The sequence below is a fragment of the Hemicordylus capensis genome, chromosome 4, assembly GCF_027244095.1.
Source record: "Hemicordylus capensis ecotype Gifberg chromosome 4, rHemCap1.1.pri, whole genome shotgun sequence".
Classification (NCBI taxonomy): Eukaryota; Metazoa; Chordata; class Lepidosauria; order Squamata; family Cordylidae; genus Hemicordylus; species Hemicordylus capensis.
Genome location: NC_069660.1, coordinates 27,341,612 through 27,365,485, shown reverse-complemented (window position 1 = coordinate 27,365,485; position 23,874 = coordinate 27,341,612). Strand labels below are relative to the sequence as shown.

General features: G+C 45.2%; 1 protein-coding gene across 4 annotated transcripts in view; it reads right to left on the bottom strand.

Annotated features, from left to right (window-relative positions):
- The window catches only part of NFATC2 (nuclear factor of activated T cells 2), a 185,702-nt gene extending 164,543 nt beyond the window's left edge, over positions 1 to 21,159 (bottom strand). For 2 of the 4 annotated variants that reach the window (XM_053249762.1, XM_053249761.1), the window contains exons 1-2: positions 21,030 to 21,159; positions 3,458 to 4,493 (exon numbers count right to left, since the gene is read on the bottom strand). In XM_053249762.1, coding sequence (XP_053105737.1) covers positions 3,458 to 4,493; positions 21,030 to 21,159 — 1,166 coding nt within the window. Of the gene's footprint in view, positions 1 to 3,457; positions 4,494 to 8,822; positions 8,880 to 21,029 lie in introns of those variants that run through there. The other 2 variants (XM_053249764.1, XM_053249763.1) reach the window with 2 other exon arrangements.
- Positions 21,160 to 23,874: the final 2,715 nt, after the last annotated feature.

The window sequence follows — 23,874 nt, the reverse complement described above, 5'->3', positions numbered from 1 at the left end:
TGATCAGTTCCTTGGAGCATGCAGCTTCATGGTCAATCAGGTGGACAATCCCTGCCCTAGCAACTAGTTCATTTCAGAGGTCAATCACGTGCTGGTTATCACCCTTAAAGCCCTAAACAGCATGGGACCTGGATACTTGAAGGCAGCCTTTTCATAAGGTGACATGAGGCAGTTACCTCAGGTGGAGAATTACTGGGATGTAAGTAGGATGGAACAATGCCCCCTGCTGCAGCTATAGGAGCAGCTCTTTGGGACCAATCTGACTCTTGCAAACTCTGCAACTGGCACCTCTCCTCTCACTCCTTCCAAGGCTTGCAAAAAGCACCAGGGGAGAAGAGGAGGCTGCTGGCCACTTTCTCTCTCCCCACACCCTCCCTTACCGCTTTCAAAGCTTTACAAGGTTCAGTGTAGAGAGGAAGCTGGCCCGCACCAGGGTCATGGGGTATGGCAGAAATTGGTTCCCTGCCTCAGCACTGCAATATCTTAAACCATCCCTGCTTGAAGGATTCCCTCCTCTAACATGATCCTGCCCATCAGACACTCATTTTCAAAAATAAATGAGAATGAAAATGAATGTGCCGCATTCATTTTTTAAAAATGATTATTTTGATTTGAAAATGAATGGAAAACTAAAAATTAATGGAAATCCATTCTCTCTCATTTCATCCCATCTTTTGATACTTTTAACTTTGTTGCTGTCCAATAAAATGGCATTAATTTTACGATCAAGCCAATTTTAAAAGCACATGAATGTAAGATTCTGGTTCATTTCAATGAGAGAACCAGCAGCTTTTCTGCTGCATGTAGTTTTTGTGCTTCCCATCCAACAAACTTGAAATTTTCAGGTTTTCTATTCCCTCAAAGCATAATAATTTTAAACTTGTTTTTATCCCATGAAATTGGCTTAACTTTTTTATTTTGTGAAATGGTTTAAACTATTTTTACTCTGTTTTATATTTGTTGTGTTTTAAATTGCGTACACCACCTAGAGATATACATATCAGGCGATATTTAAATCTGATAAATAAAATAAAATAAAAATAAAATAACCTTTTAAAAAAAGATATGTAGGGCAGAACGTGTCCCATTTTTAGAGCAATCAAATAGTGCATAGCTAGTATAAGATCTATATTGATTTCAATGGAAAAGACTCTAGTTTTTCTGCTGCTTCCTACATCTTGGGTAATAAATAAATAAATAAATAATCCTCTCCTGAAAGTGTTCACACACACATACACGTATCTTTAAATTGATTTGCGGCAAATTAAATTAAATTAAATTGATTTGAGGCAAAATCAGCTAGGAAAGCATTTATCTCTCTCTCTCTTTCTTGGCCAGCCCAAATGGGGTTATGTTACGCACCCCTCCCAATCTTTCCCTCCAAGTGCCCGCTCCACTCCTCCACATTCCACTGATTTCAATAAATGTAAGTTTAAGAACATGTTTTTGCTAAGATAATGTGTAACTCCACCCTTAAAGACAGGCCCCTGGTAGATTCTCATTGACCTCCAGTAAATTACTTCTACTTGTTGCTTAGCAACAGGGTTGCAGCAATGCAAAAGTACACACACACACACAGGTACAGTAACTAAAAGGTAGAAAGGTAACATGTGGTCAAACTTGTAACCTTGTCTTCCATGTGCAGATGTGTGAAGTAGAACTTACACCATCAGACTATTGGTCCATCCAGACCAAGGCTGCACAACTTCAGCTCTCCAGCTGTCTTTGGATTACAGGTGGACCTTGACACACATGGTCACAACACCTGTGGTTTTGCATATCCGCAGTCAGGCAATGAAGACCCAACCTTAGTATACGCAAATGCAAAAAGGGTTAAAATCCACATATCCACGGTTCCTAGGTGGCCAGAAATGACCTCCAAGGTCATTTCCAGCCACCATTTTGCTCAATGAAGTAATTTTGTGGCTCTTAGTTGTTTTTTTAAAACCCACAATATTTTTTTTGCAGAAAATCAGCAGAATTCAGAGCTTGGGGGGGCACTGCTGGACAGCTGGACACATGGAGAGCATGACGTGGTACTTTATTTCACTTATTTCTGCTTTTTATTGCATTTTTTGCCTTTTTTGCCCTCCAGGAACTTCATTATCTGTGGAAAGTGGCGGGAACAGAACCCTCGTGGATAACAAGTCCCAATTATACAACCCACATCATCCCCAGTGACTGAACTTTTTAAATAATGACTAAATTTCAAGTTTTACATGATGTATTTTCATTTAAAGAGATTTCTAATGCAAATAGGCATATTGCAAGATACGTGTTTTTGTTAGATGATCAGTTTTTCTTTACTATTTCTATTTCCACGTTAGACTTTTTGTAATGCTTTAGAGCTTGACATAGCTTAGGGCCTCTGCATGTCATAATCCAGCTCTGATGCCAGCCAAAGTGGTCAATAGTCAGGGATTATGGGAGCTACAGTCAACATCAGCAGCGGGGCCAAAATTATGCATCCCTGATCTAGACAAGAATTATCTACTCTAACCAATCGCGGCTAGCCAGGATCTTAGACAGCCATCTTTCCTGGCCTTGCAACTGGAGTTCAATTGAACAGGAAATGCCAAGAGTTGAACCTTGGACCTTCTGCATGTGCTCTGCCACTGAGCTATGATTCCTCCACTAGCACATTACTGAAAAGAGGAGGAGGAGGAAAGGCACATGGTTCCTTGTAAAGATGCCTAAGGTCCTTTTTAAATGGTTTATCATCCCTGCCATCCACTTTGTACAGAGATGTACTCCTCATTTGTTGTTTTTTAAACTACTTATTACATTTTTGTCTCACCTTTTTTTTTTTTAAGTGGCACATATTCCCCTTCCCTTTCCAATTACCCTGCAAGGTAGGTTAGGCTGAGGAACCTTGTTTGGTGGGCTTCTCAGACCCCAATACTGTTACATACCTGAATGTGTTTTAACTTGATGTACTACTAAAATAAAAGCTCATCAGCAACTCTCTACTTCAGGGGTTCTCAAGCTTGGGTCCAATGTTCCCTCCAACAGGGATTCCCAGATGTTGTTGACTACAACTCCCAGAATTCCCAGCAGCAATGGCTTTTGTTTGGGGATTCTGGGAATTGTAGTCAACAACATCTGGGAATCCCTGTTGGAGGGAACAGGTCTTGGGTCCCCAGATGTCATTGGACCACAACTCTCATCATCCTCCATGGCCTTCCACTGTGGCAGAGGATGATGGGAATTGTAATCCAATGACATCTGGGGATCCCCAAGTTTGAGAACCCCTGCCCTACTACATTACAGGATTTTTTAAAGACAAAAATTTATAAATGACTTTTTTTTAAAGTCTCCTGCATATTGCGGCAGCTGCTGTTTGGGAAGGTATATAAAGACTACTACTGTGGATACACAAGGCCATGCAAGTGCCCAGCAGTTTGGGAAGCAAGGCCCAATTCTAGAAAATTCATATGAGGAATGACACACAGCTTACCTACAGATGGGTATTGCAGGCATCAGCTGCTTTGGCCAAGATGGCGGCACTAACAAGATAGACTCGGGTGGTGGGTTTCTTCGGTCATCCTGCTCACAAGGCCCAATGTATTCGATGGGCTGAAGCACATGACATGGCATGCTGGCTTTGTGGGAAGACATCAACGAAGGATCTGGGTTGTTTTTCCATATTTTTGTGGGAACTCCACAGGAAGAATCTGTGGTGAGGTTGTTCATTGCATCCATGAGGCTAGAAGAGGTGGACAACTGGGTGTAAGTGACTGAAGACCTGTCTTCTCTCAAGGGGAGCTGGGGAGAGGCCTGTGGAGATGGGGTCCTCGATTGCCGTGGAGAAGTGGAAGGCTGCTGACTCCCGTAGAGCTCAGTGCAAGAGTACCTCCGCTTTGCACCTGGTGATGACGACCTTGAGTTGGGACGTGGCGATGGTGAACGTGGCCCCAAGCAGGTATCCTCCACGGTGGTAGCTTGTGGGGACATTATTGGCGAGGTTCTAGGGGAATAATGAGCATGGGTGTTTTGAAACTGTGGACAAAGGTCATCACTAGGGCCATTATTTGGTGAAACGCATGGCGAAGTATAAGGAGAGAAATTGGTCTCTGAAATGAAGCTTGCAGAGGAGCCACTGCTAGGCGGGCTCAGGCACAGCGGTTCTCGGTAGCTCTCAAAGCCAGGGACAGGCAGGGTAAACCTTGGGCTAGCGGTAGCCGAGTTGGACTGATGCTCTACCAATAGATCTGTGTCTCTGCAGTAGAAGGACCCCCCCGAGTGAAACAGTTCATGAGATGGAGTTATCTCAATCCTAGGGCTCAAGGTAGGGGGACCTGCAGCCTTGACAGGGTCCAAGTAGCATTTTGACCCTATGCTATCTGGCTGTCCGCATCTGCCCATGTGATCTGCTGAAAGGCTAGACAAAGCGAAGGGAGTGCATGACTTGAGGCCATAATCCGAGACATCATCATGAGGGTAAGTACCTCCAGAGGGTGGGCTGATGAATTTATGTGAAGGAGTCGGTTCTTCTGGAAAAAGAAGGGTCGCTTTTAAGACTAGGCATACCACGGCAGAAGCTAAGCAATCACGGGTTAACAAGAAGGCATTAGCGATAGTGTGTTAGGAAGAGATTTCAATATTTTAACATACTAAAGTCAGTTGCACGTGGAAGGCACCATCTCATCTACCACCACTGAACATACAAAGCTCCCTTGGTACCGTTTGTCCATCTGTTTCATTGTTGTCTACACTAGCTGGCAGTTCTCCAGGGTTTTAGACAGGGGTCTCTCCTAGGCCTGTCACCTTAACTGGCACAGCAGAAAAATACTTGACTAACAAGCAGGAGGTTGCCGGTTCGAATCCCCGCTGGTACTATATTGGGCAGCAGCAATATAGGAAGATGCTGAAAGGCATCATCTCAAACTACGTGGGAGGCGGCAATGGCAAACCTCTCCTCTATTCTACCAAAGAAAACCACAAGGCTCTGTGGGTGCCAGGAGTCGAAATCAACTTGATGGCACACTTTACCTTACCTTTCCTAGGCCTACCTGAAGATGACAGCTCTTAAATCCAGGACATTCCACATGCATGGAATGTGCTTTGCTACTGTGCTCTGGTCCCACCCTGAACGAACAGAGGTAGCAGCACAAATAGTTGCAGCAAACAGCCCTTTTGGCTTCTGAAATATGTACAGGGAGCTATTGTAGGTTCACTGTGTGGGTCGCCAGCTACCAACTGCTACCAATCTTCTTGTATCTTAAGCTTAAAATGGGTCCACTGCTTTATTTCTAAAACAGAGGTGATACGGCTATGGCACAAACACACATCCTTATTTTATTTATTTTTACTGGGGCATTCCACTGCCAAACTTGCTTTTTTTTTTTTTTAAGTGTTGCATTATGCAAGAAATAAGTGTATAATCAATTAAAATTAAATATATTAAAACTTTGGATTCTTAGTCTTCCCAGTTTTCCAAGAAGAAAATTTGTTTGCTTTCCAAACAATACATAAATGATTCTTCCAAAAGCTCCAAGAAGTGCAAAATTGCCTGGAAATCTGCCACAGAACTCCTCTTTTCTAATTATACTGCTTGTTGGTGTGTGGATACTCAGTTAGTAGAGATACACACTCAACACATACAAGACAGAGTAAGTCTCAGTTGTGACATTCCAGAACTGAATCTTAGTGAACCATTGCACCCAATCAAGCATTTACCCGTATACAGTACTTCACTTTCTTGGTCTCTGGAACAGAGCAAGTTATTTTCTAGCTTCCTCTCTGTCATAGATGCAAGCGCTTTACATATGCACTGACACATATCTACACAACATATTGATTCATCTGGCCAGAGGCCATATCCCACATCAACAGGCTCAACTTAATGCTTGCCACTTTCTGCTGAATATCGATTCAGCTTAGAATCATTCCACAAGGCAGGGACCAAAGAGGCACCTTTTAAAGTGGTAGCCCTCTTATGTTTATCAGGGGGAGGGCTACTATCCCTATACAGTCCCAGCCTAGCATCCTTCCAGTGGCTGTTGCCACTTGTTGTTCTTTTTAGACTGTGAGCCGTTTGGGAACAGGGAACCATCTTACTTATTATTTATGTTTCCATGTAAACTAATCTGAGAACATTTGTCAAAAAGTGGTATACAGGAAGACCCCAACTCACAAACAGGCGTTCCAAAAGTTTGTTTGTAAGTTGGATGTTCATAACTCAGAACACATAGCAGAACAGAACAGTCCCAAGAGTGACAATTTGTTTGTATGTGTGGGATGACATTTGTAAGCTTCTTTAATGTAATATGTTACAGAGCTTTGTTTGTAAGTATGGGTGTAACTTGGGGAGCGCCTGTACAGGTGGCCCTCTTTATTCGCGGGGGTTCCATTCTCGCCTAAAACCTCAAACATGGAAACCGTGAATGAAGAAACTTTACCGAAATGGAAGTCTAGGGGTTAGATTCCTACCAAAAAAGTTTTTTTAAATGCCAAAAAGTGGGAAGGAGGGGGAAATAAGAGAGCAATACCTTGCTCTCCAGGGCTGCAGAAATGCTCCCACGAATTCCCAAACAGGCTGAATTTTTGGTATTTGCCAAAATAAAAAATAAAAAATTCCAAGAAGAGCCTCAAAATGGCTCCATGCTGTAAAGTGGTGGCTGGAAGTGACCCCAGAAGTCATTCCTGGCCTCTCAGCAACCCTGAATGGGCAAATTTTAGCCTATTCTTGTACTGCAGATAAAGAAATCAGGTCTCTAAGACCCGTCTGCAGATATGCAAAACTGCGGGTGCCAGCACCGCGGATAACAAGGGCCACCTATATATGTATTCATAGTAGTAGATGTCAAGTGCATAAGAAAGATTTGATCTCAGCACCTTTTGGTGCTAGAAGCAGAACACTGGATGTAATTGCCCTCCATTCTACACACATGCACACTCATCCCCTGACTCTTTACCGGGCTGCTCGCTGAGCCAGGTCAACTGCTGAACAAGGGCAGCAGCGACTGCATAGCATCCTGCCACACTGCCTTGCTCTTCCCTACAAGACCAGATAGCTGGTGTGGCAAGAGCGCTGCGGAACCTTGCTGTGAGCAACAGCAGCGGGCAGCCATGTTGCACACCTTTTCCTCTTCTCAACATTAACCATGCAATGGAAAGGTGAGGAGAAAGTGCTGCAGGAACAAGCAAGGGGTCAAATGAGAGGCTGGGAGGCGACTGACAGAGGCTTTCAGATCTGCCACACAAAGCAGCTTGCTTTCCCCTTTTTGCTTGGTAAGGAACAGCAGTTTTTGAAGGGTAACAATCTGCAAAAACTTTCATATGTTAAGAGTTGTGTGTAATGGATAGTTCCACTAGGAAATGAAAAATCCAAACTAAAGACTAATGACTTTTTAGTTTGCAAAAAAAAAAGGGGGGGGCGGGGGGGAGGAGATTCAACTATTTTTTACAATGACGACAAAATGTGCCTCCTTTTCACTAGTCTCATTTTTCATTTCAAATATTTTACAGACTCAGAAATGCTCCACTTAGCACAATCTTGGCAAATACATGCGAGACACAGTTTAACACACACAAACATTGTACACTTCCACACTGAATCTTGGAGACAGCTTTATTTCTGTCCAACAGACAACAGATTAAAGAGGGGGGAAGTTTATCTAGCCAGACACCAGCAATATAAAAAGATGCATATTTCCGAAGATTTAAGGTCTTACATAAGGTATATACTGCCTGCTGTCATTTGCTTGTTTCACATGAACCGCTGGTGTGCACACTATGGTGTGCAGCAAGAACTAGATTCATGAGGTCTAGTGCCTACCAAAGCACTTTTAAAATATGCCTTCCAAAATCTATGGCACTATCTGCTGCCAAAATTTGAAGCTGCTACCAGCACTGGCCATCCGACTTCTAAACTTAGCGTGGGGAAGCTATAGCTCAGGGATCGGGCACATGCTCGATCAAACAGCCAACGAGGTATAAGTGGCTAGGACCAGGGGAACCCCAGTTCAAATCCCCATTCAGCCATGATACTTGCTGGGTGACTCTGAGCCAGTCACTTCTCTCTCAGCCTAACCTACTTCACAGGGTTGTTGTAAGGAGAAACCTAACTATGTAGTACACCACTCTAGGCTCCTTGGAGAAAGAGCGAGATATAAATGTAAAAATAAATAAATAACTGCTTTGTACTCATAAGGTCCAAGGTTGTGTTTCTAAACTCTCCAGCTTAACAAAATGATATGGGGTAGCAGGGCTAGAAAAGACCACTGACCAGGACCCTAAGCCACCGCCAGTCAGGGTAGAGTACCAATAGCCTGAATTAGCTTAATATATTTTTATTCATATATTTGAGCTTGATTTAGGACAAAACAAACTATGCAGCACTCTCAGATTGCCAGCTGCTGTCTCTTAGCCCTTTACAATCCATCACCTTCTACCACCTAGGGTCACAAACTCTGTATGTGCATCTGTCATTCCTTTTCCTACAAAGAATTGCTTTCGGTGCAGCAGAAGTCATTACAACATTTAAAGCAGCCTATAGACAAAACATCTAGAGTGAAACACCACATCCAACTTCCCCCCCGCCCCACTCCACAGGTTATCAAAAAGGAAAACGTTCTGTTTATCCTTTTGTGCAAGTTATTATGACAACGGTTATAAGCCAAGTAGAAGTTTGCATAGATGCAAAGCACAACACTTTCCATTTTGCATAAGGCGGCTCCAGGTGATCACAGACAGGCAATGAATGCCTCCTATTGATGTGCTGCATGGAGAACACCGCACCAGCAGAAAAACTCCCCAGTGGCACCACCCATCTCTGCTGGCCCAGTTCTGAATCGGAGGGAAAGTGCTATGGCGCTGACTCATTGGTATGCCTTCCTGCACTTCTTAGGTTTTTCTTGGAGGTAGATCACCTCTCCAAATCCCAGCCCTGCTTGAGTTTATAAAGAGTTGGTGGCATCATGGTCCAAGTTGGTATGGCCACAATGCATGTGTTTATGACATCACAGTCTGTAGTCATGGGAACAGCTGTGATGATACACATGTAGCACTGTGACTCCATTGTGGAATGGGAAGAGAAGACGACTGTGAACACAGCAAGTCCTACATTTAAGATTAAATTCCCTGATCTGGCTCCAATTTAAAGCAACCGATCCAGATTTCATTGCCACGAAGACCGAGCATGTAACTAGTAAACACTGAGCTGCCAATCATACCAGCCTAACTTGGCGTGCTAGAGACTAGTGCTGATTTTTGGAATCTCTAGAAAGCACAGGCGAACCAGCCAGGATCTTTGCTTATTCAACACAGAAAATGATTCTCTGTAAGGCTTCCCTTCTGAATAACAACTGCAGTTCTGGTTAGATGCACTCCTGCCAGCAAGTGTGAAACTAGTCTGCATGAAACTAGAGACCACCACCCCTACAGTGGATCTTGTTAATTCATGATCAAGCTCTAGCACCAACTAAAGGCAGAACTGCTGAGAACAAGACAAGAAAATCACACCACTCCTAGAGGAACCCAACTTTCTTCATTGTAATCAGAGTTCCTGCTTCTGTACACTATCCTTCCATTAACAGGCAATCAAAATGGAAAACAGCTACCCAAGATTAGAAGGCAGTAAGGCTCTCCACACGAGCAGTGTGGAGAGCCTAAAGGGGGGGTTAGCAGGGAGAGCGGGTTTGACCCACTCTCCTCGCAGACGATCGGTTAGCCCACCCTGGGCGGCCAGATTGGCCACCCAGACAATTACAAGCTCGGGACATGCGCATGAGTGCGCGGGTCATTCTGGAGAGCCTCCCAATGTTGGGAAGCCTGTTGTAGCCTCCCTTTTGGGGGCTACTCGTGAGTCACTGCGGAGACACACGATCCCTTGACCTGGTTTTATTTGAGTCAATAGGAACCTGGTTGGCCTTTATTTGATTTATATACTGCCCTTCCAAAAATGGCTCAAGGAAAGGGAAATGCAAGAAATGCATTCTTCTGCATTTCCCACCGATTAGGTTGTCCCGATACCAGATACATGGTATTAAATAGAGGTGTATTTTTTTTCTTATATTCCAATTTAAGGCTTGTATTGTTTGACTGTTTAATAGTTTCGTATTGTTTTGAGATTTATTGTAAACCATCTTGAGATTATTTTAATGAAAGGCAGTATATAAATCAGTCATCATTGTCACTGTTCCAGCCACTTTCTCTCACTCTCTCTCTCAAAATTGTCCTGATCCATAGCAAAAGGCAAGGGGCAGGACTCCCTCCTGCTCCGGGCTGCCCTCTGTCTTTCCAAAAGGCAGGAAAGAACTGCAGCAGCAAAAGGCAAGCAAAGTGAGGTGGAATCAGACAGAAACGTGGCATGTAAGAGTGGGAATCAAGGGATGGCAGGATTTGCAGGCAGGAGGGAAATTTTGCACAGTGCACTCTGTATGTCATGGGGATAAAGATGGGCTGGTGGCTCACCATGCCACCTCTGGCACCAATGGGGCTTGGGCCAGGCCTCTTTGGGCTATACAGCTTTGGAATGCAGGTGCAGGCTCATACGACTGAATGCTACTCCATACAAAAGATTCCCTGCATGTAGGGAGTCAGATATCACAAGCTCCATTCCATCCTTAAGAATGTGGGTACAGCATACCCAGATACAGAGCTAATGGGAGTACACTGGGCAGCCCCACCTCTCTGCACTGGTACTCTCCATATCTACATCCCTGGCTCTCCCCAAGTCCAAATTTGGTCTGCAGAACAGCAAACACCATATGCAGGTTTAGTAGTTTAAACTGAACTTTTAAGTGGCTGGCCTGAACATTCTGGATCAAAGACCACAACTTCAGACTGAAGTTTCCTTAACAGGAGAGGACAAAGAATTGCCCTGATGGATCCAACCCAAGCTCCATATAGTCCTCCATTCTGTTCTTAAGAGTGGCCAGCAGCCAGGATGCCTAATGCACCGGTACTCAAACTAATGCAAGAGTGGCCAGCAGCCTTCCCCTGATGCACAGGTTCTCCAACTTGGGCTTAGTCATTGTGGCTGCGGACAATCGGAGGTGTAGTCCAACAACATCCAGTGACCCAAGTTTGAGAACCCCTGCCCTAAATTTGCAGAGCTCTTTCCATAAAAGATGCAGCTCTCTCTCAGGACAAAACAGTTTTACCCCCAGGGCAAATAGCACTTTATTTTATTTATTTATTTATTACATTTATATCCCGCTCTTCCTCCAAGGAGCCCAGAGCGGTGTACTACATACTTGAGTTTCTCTTTCATAACAACCCTGTGAAGTAGGTTAGGCTGAGAGAGAAATGACTGGCCCAGAGTCACCCAGCTAGTTTTATGGCTGAATGGGGATTTGAACTCAGGTCTCCCTGGTCCTAGTCCAGCACTCTAACCACTACACCACGCTGGCTCTCTTGTTGGAGTTAGGATGCAGATCAGGAAAATGGCAGGGCCAAAGAGCTAAAGGCCCCACTCCATATCATGGTCCAGTTTGGGCCCCCATAGCTACTATTTAGAGAAGAAAGAACTAGTGAAGCATTAGCTCTATTCAGACATTATTTTGTACCTGTGTTCAGATGTCTGTACACTCATGCGTGTTATGTGAATGACTGTACTTGCATTTGTCCCAAAAGTGAACCTGGGTACAGGCTCCCTGAAATGCAGGATACAGATGGGAAGTACCTCACTAATGTACCTGCACTCAACATAACGTGAATAACTGTACCTGCAGACAGCTCTGTACCTGTGTACACTGTATACAAGTGTTAACAACAACAACAACTAGCTGTCCAGGGCACAGAGCATCTGTGCCTCTATTTCTCCCTCGTTCTCAGTCCCCTCCCTCATTCTTGGCCCCTCGTTCGCAGCCCTCCCCCCTCCTCTCCCCCCCTCCAATGTTTTTTCTCTCTGGCCGACCACCCAGCCAGCCACTTTCTGCCTGCCCACTGCTTTCTCCCCCCCCCCGCCGCCACCACTTTCTCCCCCCACTAGCCACCACCACTTTCGCTTTCTCTCCCTGCCGCCACTGCTTTCTCTTTCTCTTGCCCTGCTGCTGCCATCACTTTCCTCTTCCTCTCCCCTTGCTCCCGAACTCTCGCAAGAGCTGCCACACATGGGATTTGAGACGGGTATACCTAATATATATATATATATATATATATATATATATATATATATGAGAAGATATAGTAGATGATGGATAATGTTGATAATAGTAATAAACTTTGTTAGCCACCCCATAACAAACTGTTCTCTGGGCGGCTCACAACACAACATTAAAACATGAAATAAAAACACATACATTACATCAAGTGTTGAACATAACGTTTGAATAGGACTATCATGCCAAACACATGCTTGGCTCTGTGTAATTTGGCCCTGAGCATCTGCACCTCGAAGGCTGTTTCATGTACGCACATCATCATTTTGATGCCTCAGCACTTCCTAATTGAAAGCTGAATGCGAGGACTGACTCCACTGAAAATCCATGTATTTGAAGCAACACCAGACACTATGGAAATTTTGCAGATGTGACAACCCATTTGTTCAAACAAGTAATCTCTTGCTGTTGCTGGCTTCAAGTGATGAACACGCACATGTGAACCAGCTCTAAGTGACATGTGGAGAGGCTCTAATGATTCCACATAAGCACCCTTAACTTGGGGAAAGCTCTTTGGAACAAGTTTGGAGAAGAGAAAGAGAGAGAGAGAGAGAGAGAGAGAGAGAGAGAGAGAGAGCTTGCTGCATGCTGTGGTTACATTTCTGGCAAAGCTTACAGGTTTGGATTTCTACCAGTTCAGATGCAGCTAACATCTTTTAGAAACAGCCTCTTCCACAATTGCCAGGCACACTTAGACATGTGGACTGAAGTTGTTTTTTTTAAATTCCATCCCTTTGTAAACATGCTTTAATCTTTAGTACATTAAAGATCACTGATGTACAAAGGATTACTTGCAGACTCATAATGGTGTCTTTTGAAGGACAAGGAATGTCCTCCAGATTATAAGTTTTGTTGTGATCTCTCTAAGGCTAATTATTTCCATCTTGTAAATGCACAAAATTAATAATAATCATGGTATCCAGTCATTTGGTGCAGGAAAAACAATCTCTGGAGGGTCCTTCCAATTCTCTACAAATGCACACACTATTCAGCATTACAGTGGGTGAAAAGTCATATACATTATACAATAGTTTTACTACTGCTATGAAAACAAATATGTATATAATGCTGGTCAACAACATTCTCAGAGTGGTTTGCACAGAAAGATAAAATAAAATTTATTTATTTATTTATTTATTTATTTAAAATATTTATACCCCGCTCCTCCAATGTACTACTGCTCAGGGCAGCTCGCAACAATAAAGATACAAGGCACAATAAAAGTAATAAAATTAACAAACAAGTTAAGGGTCAGGTTAAAACCACACTCATTATTAGGTTCATATTAAATGTTATTTTAAAAGCTAAAATCTGAAAATTATAAAAAGCTAAAGAACCTACCAGATATAACCAGAGGTGCACCTAAGTAATTTTGGAGCCTGGACCTAAAGGCCTTTGGAGGCCCCCCTCCCCTGCAAATTAAACATCCTCATGCATGGCTGGGTAACCACACCACCTGGGACAGACTAAACAAGATTTGGGGGGCGGGCAGGGGCTGTGGAGGGCCAGGACTTCATCCCGGAAGTCCAGGGGTAAGAGCACCTCTGGCTATAACCAAAAATGGAGCATTAAAAAGCCTACTTGAAAAGGTATGTTTTAAGTTGTTTAAAAAAAAAAAAACACTGAGGGAGGGAGCATGGTGAAGCTCTTCAGGTAGGGCTTTCCAACATACAGGGGCCATAACCGAAAAGGCCCTATCTCTAGTCCCCGCCAACCAAATCTCTGTTAGTGGCGGGGCCATGAGCAGGGCCTGAGATGATAGGCAGAGGGCCCTGGCAGATTCATATGGGCGAATGAGGTCTGACAGGTACCCTGGCCCCAAGCTGTGTAGAGCTTTAAATGTCAAGACCAGCACCTTGAATCTAGCTCGGTAACCAATGAAGCCGCCACAGGATGGGTGTGATACTCATGAAACAACGTGCGCTCACAAGCATCCTTGCAGCAGCATTCTGAACCAGCTGAAGCTTCCGAACAGTCTTTAAGGGCAGCCCCACGTAGAGCACATTGCAGTAGTCCAATCTGGATGTTACCACCATGTGAGTGAGTGAGGTCAGGTCCGACTTCTCCAAGTAGGGTCGCAGCTGGAGTACCAGCCATAGTTGGTAAGAGGTAAATAAAATAACTAAATAAGATGGTTCCCTATCCCAAAAAGGACTCACGATCTTTTTTTTTTTTTTTTTAATAATAATAAGGTAAAACACTAGCAACAACCACTGGATGGATGCTGTGTTGGGGTTGAAAAGGCACAGTTGCTCTTCCCCTGCTAAATAAAAGAGAATCATCACTTTTAAAAGGTGCCTCTGTGCCCAGCAGGAATTCTAGGCTAGGCTAATGGTAATGTGGCCATTAACTCCTGCTAAGAAATTTATTGACCTAAATAACACACCAATGCTGTGGATATACCTTTTCAGACTAAATCAACTTTAGTCTGCATTTATATAGCACTATCCCCGATGTCAAAGCACTTTACATATATATCTCAGCAACAGCAGAACCCCTGCAAGGCAGGCCACACACGACTTCACACCTAAGTAAGAGATGAGCCAGGGGCTTTCCAACTGTTACACTCATGCCAGCTCTCCTGATTTTGCTTGCAAACTTTAGAGAACTTTTCAATTAAGCTGTTTTTCTTCTCATCCCAGAACTCGGGCCTTTAGAGACACTTCACAGATGATGGCTTTCCTGCCTAGATACTATTTCCCTGTAGGAAAAAAAGGACAAACGGGGCCATAGTGACATTTCATCCCATGAGACAAAGTGCTACACTGTAGTGAGTGACATCCTCAAAGAAAGAGCCCTGCTTGAAAGGGCCTTTTCATGAGGCAAGGTGAGGCAGTTGCCTCAGGTGCAGTGGCGTGGCGAGGGCATAGGCAGCCCGTGTTCTCACAGGCCGTTATGACAGCGCACTCCCTACCTCGGCGGCAGCCTCCCCTCAGCAACAACCATGGCAAGGTGGTGGCCTCCCTCCAGCAACAGCAGTGGCAGCATGCTCCTACCGCCCGTGCTCTGCGCTCCAGCCAGCTTTCACTCCGAGGCAGCAGGTGGGAATGAAGAACATGCATGGGCACCGATGACACAGCGAGTGGCTAGGAAGCAGCAGTGGGCTGCAGGAGTGCAAATGCACCGCGGAGAGGAGGAAGCTGTCAGGAGCACGGTGGCAGGCAACAAGAGCATGGCTCCCTGCTGAAATAAGAGCATCTCCTTCTCGGCTTGTTTTTAGGAGGACCCTGAAGACGTACCTATTTTCCTAGGCTTTTAGCTGAAATCTAATATTTAAATGTTAATGTATTTTTATCTATTATGGTTTTTATCTTTTTGTGAATTTTAAATATTTTGTATTAGGTTTTTAATTCTGTACACCGCCTAGAGATTTTATATTAGGTGGTATATAAATTATTTATTTATCTATCCGTCAGATTTGTACACCGCCCCAAACTACGATAATCTAAAAATTAAAAACAGGTTAAAACGGGGGAAAAAATTAAATAAAATAAATAAATAAATAAAATAGGTGGAGTGCTGCAGCAGCAGAAGTGACTGGCCAACTGGCCAGCAAGGAAGGGGAGGCAGAAGGAGGCGAGCAAGGCAGCAAGGCAGGGCGGTGCATGTTCTTGGGACACATCCACACAATTGTAGCTCCACTCCTGCTCAGGATTTTGCAGATTATTGGGCACTAGGTGGACAGCAAAATGCCTCCTGCAGCTGTCACCAGAGCACTTCTTTTGGACCAATCAGACCCTTTGCAAGCCTCGCAAGAAGTGCCTCTCCTCATGCTCTTTGCAAAGCTGGCAAAAAGCACAAGCAGAGAAGAGGAGGCTACTGGCAACCTTTCCTCCTCCCTGCCCGTCTGTCACTTTCAGAGCCTGCAAGGCTTGGTTTTGAAAGGAGATTGCTCCCCTGCCCCAGGATAGCAGGACAAGACAACACTTTGCCCCAGGGGCCACAACTCCTTGGAACACCCTGTTTTAACACTCCCTCAAATACCAAATACCTTTTCAATTGACTAGCATCTTTTCATTCACGTCTGCAATAGGAAAGGAACTCCCTAGACTATTAGGGCAGTTTCAGATGTGCATTTGCCAACCCCAGAGCCACAGCTGTTGGTGCGTGGAGTGCTCTTGTGGATCCTCTTTCTATGAATTAATTACCTTTTATCACATCATTTTAAAAAATCAGCTTTGAAATCCATCCACTTATATCCATGGTGTCAAGTGCCACACATGAAAAAACTGGTGCACTGGAAGTGGTAAATTCACAGTTGCTCTGAGAATTTACTGTGAATCAGAAGCGGTAAATTCCAAGATGCTCTGAGTCAATCAAAAAACTCACAGCTCAAAAAATATTCCCTTTACTGCCTTCCAGTTGGCTATTCTTGCATGCATTTCACCAAAGTAGAATTTCAGGGGTGGCACGGATTATTATAATTTATCACATTTGTCTTCCACCTGCCCTTCAAGGGGCTTGGAACCCACACAGGGTTCCCCTCATTTTATGCTCAACAATAATCCTCCAAGGTCAGTTAGGCTGAGGGATGACAACTAGCAAAAGGCCACCTCATGAGTTTCATGGCTGAACAGGGATTTGAACCCGATTCTCCGCAATACAGATTCAATCTTTTATACCACATCAGCTTCCCTCTATATTGCATTAATACCTGAACACTTTATTAATAATCATGGACATACTATCTAACACCACCAAGCTAAAAGGGATTTGGTTTTGATTTTAAGACAGTCACTGTTATACAGCAACAAACGCCAAAGAGTTTGATAAGAGAATAACTTCAGTATCTTTTCCCCTGCACTGTACAGAACCAAGTGTAAATTCTTAATTCCTTAGGAGTTCAACTAAACAATAAACCCAGTCTAGATTTTATTGCATCTCTGTGCTAGTGCTGCAAAAATAAACGTGTTAATTTCTCCAGGCCTATCACTGAAAATGTAAATTAGCAACTACGGTTGCCTTCATTGCACCGGAAAAAATATTCTAGTCACGGTTTGGGCACTTTAAGAGTATACCAGTTTAGAGTACACTTAGCTGCATTCACTGCTTTCACTCATTCAATGTTTCGCTGCAGTTGCATGCTCAAAAGTAGCAAGTCATGCTCCCTTAATCTTAGGTTGCAGTCCTAATCTCATTTACTTGGAAGTAAACTACTTGGAATGGACTGTAAGGCACATTTAGTTATACTATCTACTGTATGCTTTCAGAAGAAAATAATAAAGTTATCTCATTCACCTTGACACCAATACATCCAAATATAAACTTGACTGTTCATTGCAATAGTCTATTGAAAGTTACATTTAGCTATTACTGTTGATGAAGAGCATCTTGCAAGGTCTTCTATTTCTACTAATTCAGGAGAAAGTATTCAAGCTTTAATTGGCATCTAGAGGACTGGATGATGTTGTAAAGACATAAAATGTCTCTCCACTGTGCTCATGTTTCAAACATCAAACACAATTCAAACGCAGGCCATCAGTGTTATGTTCACAAAAGTGCTCCCCTTCAAGCTGATCAGTTGGGATGTTACAAAGAAGGTGTCACTTAATCTTTATAGGTCAAAACCAATACCATGGCATGAGTCAGAAGCCTCTGGAAATGACCATGTGCATTTTGCACGTCAGTAGGCCTGGTTACTTCTCCTTTATTAACCCCTCACCTCTGATTTTTGACAGAACCCTCTTTCACATCCGCCACCCCACCCCCGTCTAAGAAACAAGGGTTAGGGCTCAGGAAGACATTTTCTATAGAAGCCCCACTTCTCTACAATTCCCTGCAGGAGGCAGCCTGCCTTTCAGAAAAGCAATTAAGGCCCATCTTGTTTTGTCTGGCATTAGGTGGAGAATTGGCTATTTAATGACTAGAATTGGATTTTAAAATGTAGGTTGCTATGAAAGTCATATAAATATAGTGCAGAATGCTAACCTACCTCACAGGGTTGTTGTGAGGATAAATGTAACCATGTATACTACTCTAGGCTCCTTGGAGGAAGGAAAAGTTAAAGTTGTGCCATTGAGTCGGTGTTGACTCCTGGCGACCACAGAGCCCTGTGGTTTTATTTGGTAGAATACCGGAAGGGTTTGCCATTGCCTCCTCCGTGCAGTATGAGATGATGCCTTTCAGCATCTTCCTATATCGCTGCTGCCTGATATAGGTGTTATAATCTGGGAAACATACCAGCAGGGATTCAAACCAGCAACCTCTGGCTTGCTAGTCAAGTCATTTCCCTGCTGCGCCATTAGGTGGCAGGATATAAATGTAATAAATAAATGTAGTCTTCAGTGAGGCTGTTCTCACGAGCAGCCAAGCCTGGGCTAGGGCATGGGGCTCCCAGTGGTGCCCTGGTGGCAAACCTGGCTAAGAAGCCAAGCAGTTCAGCAAGGTTAAGGGAGTGAGCACTCCCTTAACTCAGTTTACTTGAACACATGTGTCAGTACCGGCTGCTTTCAGCCCGCACTGAGACACAGATGGGTACGTGCCCGTTGCTGGGGGATCTCTACAATGCACCACACACTTGCATGGTGCATCGTGAGATTTCTGGAGGCCGGGGCAATGTGTCCTGACCCCTGCAGCTCTGCACTGCCTGGGGCAGGATCATCTGCAAAGAAGGTGAACTTCGGCTGCCTTCCCCGCCACCCACCCTCAAGCCTTCTCATGCGATCATGAGAAAGGGCTCAGTGATGATCTGGTGTGGAGTTTATTTCAACATGGTGTAGAGTACACAGTCTTGATTAAAGGAAGCCTCCATACACCTCAGAGTACCCGCATGATGTCACAACTCTCTGGCGATCAGCCTAGACCAGGCCTGCTCAACTTAGGCCCCCAGCTGTTTTTGAACTACAGCTCCCATAATCCCCAGCCACAGTGGCCAATAGCCAGGGATTATGGGGATTGTAGGCCAACATCTGCAGGAGAGCCGAAGTTGAGCAGCCCCTAGACCAAGGGTTCCAGGGTACCCAACCTTGAGGCTCCTGATGCTGCTGGACCGCAACTCCCATTATCCCTTTGGCCATTGTGGCCAAGGATTATGGGAGCTGCAGTCCAACATCGTCATCAGGAGACTCAAAGTTGGCACCCCCTGCCCTAGCCTACACGGGGACCAGCCACACCCTTTTATTAGTCTTCAAAAGTACCTTCACATAAACAACTTTATTAAAACATCTTCCAAACATGGATATCCTCTGTGATGTAGGGACACAGCTGTGGCAACCCATTACATGCACATGCTTACTTGACTGGAGGTCCACAACTGGCAGTGAATGCCCAGTGCATGTTAACCTAAGCGCATAACAATATTTACACTTGCTAAACATGGGGGCACATGGACATTCCCCTTCATCCAAATACACCTAGGTTTGGGAGATATGAAACAGCCATAATGCCGAGGACATCAAGGTACCCCAAAACTAACAACATCAAACATTAATGTTCAACCACAATAGTCCTAGTTTGACAGCTAGACTCATTTACCAGTGTGTAGACCCATTAAGATTAACAGGACAAATTAGTCACGACTAATGTCTCTCCTGAATTTCAACAGGACTACTTATGAGTAACTTAGTCTGGCTACCAGCCTTGGTGTTCATCCTTCTCTACACATTAGCAAAGCCCTGCAGTCAGCCTCCCATTCCTTGTGCCATTTGCCAAGGCAAAACTACATGCCACGGATGGTCACCACAGTCCAATAGTCATTGCAACGCACTTACCATTTGCACAGGCACACTCTGCCTATCTGCACTTTGCATCACAAGCCCAATGCCTGTAAAACATACTGCCAGTCTACAATGCAGTCTGTTACACTATGCTAGGTGTTTGGGATATTATGATGTTGTAGTTGAACAAAAACCTGCATTGCCAGAAAGAACAGCCCTTGAACCTGCTAAGACAGCCACACACAACAGTATATATCTAACACCACCACGAATACATCATTTGTTCAAAGGGGACCCGTAGCCCTATTCACACGCTATGTTCCACACTCGTACAAACCAGTATACAGTGTATACGAGTACAGATCTGTACACAGGGACAGTTTTTCACATGTTATATTGAAGGCAGGTACTATCTGTATCATGTATTTGAGGGAGATACAAATACGATTAATATTTATATACCACTTTTCTACAGAAAGTTCCCAGAGCAGTTTGCATAGATATAAATAGATAAATCAAAATTGCTCCCTGTTCCCAAAGGGCTCACAATCTAAAAATACCCAGGTTCACTTTTGAAGTCACACAAACACATGTACAAGTGTACAGACATCTGTACACTCGAACAACATAATGTCTGGATAGGGCTTGTCTTTCAAATTTCTCCATCGTGTGCCTTCGACTATACCCCGCGATCCCGATCTGTCTATTTATCGTTTAAAAGGACAGGCGCCTCAGCACTTAAGCACGTGCTTAAGGTAATACAGTCTGCAGTTTGATCCTCCTTCTAGGAGAACCCTCAGCAGGCGACACTTTCTAATCGCCCATCCATCCTACTGCAAGTGCAGGATGAATGTAAACGTACATGCAGCCCTTCTGCTCGCTCTGAGACTGATGGGCAAGGAAGATAAAGTTTCATAGCCACTGCTAATGATCCCCACTGAATCTCAGCAAACACTACAACCTTTCCTTACCGCCCTCCCCGGGGGTTAGCTGCAGAAAAACAACACTTTCCTGTACAGTCTAATCCAGCCTGCCTCTCTTATTTATTTATTACTCAGATGCCACGAATTTCCTACCTACGTGCTGCAGAATCCGTCTTTTCACTCCGAGTGCCCCCCAGCAGCGATAGCCGGCTAGGCAAGATCCCCACCCATAGCCCTGGGGGCTACGGAGCCCTCCACCTTAGCAAGCATTCCCTCCACACAACAAGACCTTTGCAAAACTTCTTTACAGAAAAGCAAGAAGAGAGGCGGTAGAAGCCACAAACCTGCTATAGGGTTCGTGTAGTCATAATCAAATAAGATCGAGAAGTCCAGCTCTTCCTGAGGGCTATGTGGATTCGGATCGGGATCCCCTGGCTGGGAACTCGGGTCCGAGTCGTTTGGGCTGGAAGCCATTTAGTATGTCTTTTTCGGTTTGTTACCTCTCTGTTGTTAAAGGGCAAAAGCTGAGGGGTGGGGGGGGGGGGAGCGGGAAAGGAAGTGCTGACCCTCCCTGCACAGCAATATTTTTTTGGGGGGGGGAATGCAATCCTCCTAAGCGTGCCCCCTCAAAATAAAAATCCCTCCTAATTGCCGCCAGGAAACCGGAGCGCGGCGTTTCTGCTAAGCTTCTGGGATTTCCTCCAGCAACACGTTTTGAGCAAGCCCGGGGAAACTCCAGCCCCTCTGGGTCAGCAAACTTGCAAGCCGGGAAGAGGGGCTTGCATGCTGATGCGGCTGGTCCGGCGATCTCTCCCTCTTCGCCCCTGCTACTGCGCGGCAGCTTCACGCCGAGAGCGTGAAACGAGCTCGATGCACACACAGTAGCAACTTCCTGTTCTCAGCACAGCAGCCACCTGCGGCTGGGAGGCGAGAGGAGGAGGTGGCTGCTGGCAGGCTCTGGCACTGCCACCCTTGCCTTGCAGCCCCGGCGGGAGAAAACGGGACGAGGACGGGGGTGCATTTGTGGGGAGCTCGGGAGCTTCCAAACCCCGCGAGGCGAGGCAAGAAGGAAAAGAAGAGGTCCGGCCGTCTGGCAGAGGCACAGGGGGAGAAATTGTTCTCTGCCCCTCCTGAGAGCAGGACTAGAACCAAGAGGTTGAAACGGCAAGGGAGCGGATACTAGGTTCAGGGGTTCCCACCCAGTGGTGCTCCGGTGTTGCTGAACTACAACTCCCATCATCTTCCCTTTCGCTACAATTTACTGGGGATTATGGGAGTTGTAGTTCAGCAACATTTGGAGTACCACAGGCAGAGGCGCTCTTACCCCTGGACTTCGAGGCCGAAGTCCAGGGCCTCCACAGCCCCTGGTGGCCCCCAAATCCTCTTTAGTCTGTCCCGGGTGGTGTGGTTGCCTGGTGGAGCATGATGATGCTTAATTTGCAGGGGAGGGTGGCCTCCGAAGGCGTTTAGGTCCAGGCTCCAAAATTACCTTGGTGTACCTCTGACCACAGGTTGGGAACCCCCGAGTTAGAACTTAGGACAGGCATGACTTAGCCCCACCCTCCTCCAGCTGATTCCCATAATCCTCAGCCGCATGGCCAATAGCTAGGGATTATGGGAATTGTAGGCCAACATCTGCCGGAGGCCCAAGATTGAGCTGCCCTGCGTTAGGAAGATGCTTTACCACTGAACTGAACCCCATCCCCTAGGGCAGGAGTTCCCAGCCAGGGATACTCCAGATGCTGAACTATAGCTCCAATCATCCCTGGCCAGTTAGACACTAGGAAGATTTAACTGAGCCACTTTAGGAAGGGTGTTATACCAAACAAATAAATTAAACTGTAAGGGCTGTTCAACAGTGGAACAGGCTGCTACACGAGAGCCAGCGTGGTGTAGTGGTTAGAGTGCTGGACTAGGACCGGGGAGACCCGAGTTCAAATCCCCATTCAGCCATGATACTAGCTGGGTGACTCTGGGCCAGTCACTTCTCTCTCAGCCTAACCTACTTCACAGGGTTGTTGTGAGGAGAAACTCAAGTATGTAGTACACCGCTCTGGGATCCTTGGAAGAAGAGCGGGATATAAATGTAATAAATAAATAAATAAATGCGGTGGTAGGCGCTCCTTCACTGGATGTTTCCATGAAGAGTCTGGATGGCCATCTGTCAGGGATGCTGTTTCCTGCACTGAACTGGGGGGTTGGGTGCTAGAAGACCTCCATTGCCCCCCCCCCCGTGCTAACATTTATGATTCTATGAAATAAAGCAAAAAGAAACTATTTAAACAAGCATTAAAAAGACAAAAAGAAGAGGTCCAGCAGTTGGGCAGATGTGGGAGGGTGAGAAGGGGTGAGCTTTCCTTTGTAGTTTGAAGACCGAAAGGTTAGGGTTGCCACCTTCTTTTCCAGCAGGGCTCCTGCACATTTAACAGCAACAGAAAGAAACCCAGCAAGTAAAGCTTTTCCTAGTATGGAGATGATGTGTTGATGGGGGACTGCTGTACCAGATGAGTGTAGACTCGCCTTGCAGCTGTTAAAGATACAGGAGCCCTGCTAGGACAAATACACTTACTCAAGTGGAATTCTTCCATACCTTAGCTATTGTATATCTCAATACAAATGAGGGGGGAGAATGAGCAACAGCAGGAGAGGGGGCATGCCTCCACCTCTTGCCTGTGGGCTTCTCAGGGGTGTCTGATAGGCCACGGTGGGAAACCGGATGCTGCTGGACTAGATAGGCCCCTGGGCCCGATCCAGCATGGCTGTTCTTATGGTGAATGTGAGAGGGTAACAGCAGGCTTGTGAATGGATTTTCCTGGAACACAAGTCTACATAAAACCAATTGAGTCGTTGCCAATGTGCTGATGTGACATGGATGCATATAACAAGAGTCATAAATCTATACTGCCCACATGAAATGCTCATAAACCACGCTTTAAACAAAAATCCACACTTTTTCCAGCCCTGTGTGCAGATGCAGATAGTGAGAGCATCCGCATGTGAAAACAGGACTACTGGAAAGGTGTCGCTACAGAGAAAAGGAGAGCGGCGGAGACTAGGACAGGGCCAGCTCCAAGACAGTTTGCTTCCCTACACAGCTGCACTGAATGATTCCAGAAATGCTCTCAGTTGTGTTTCTGCAATGTTGCAAAGGATGCTGGGACACAACTTTCAAATGATGGGTCCAGCTGT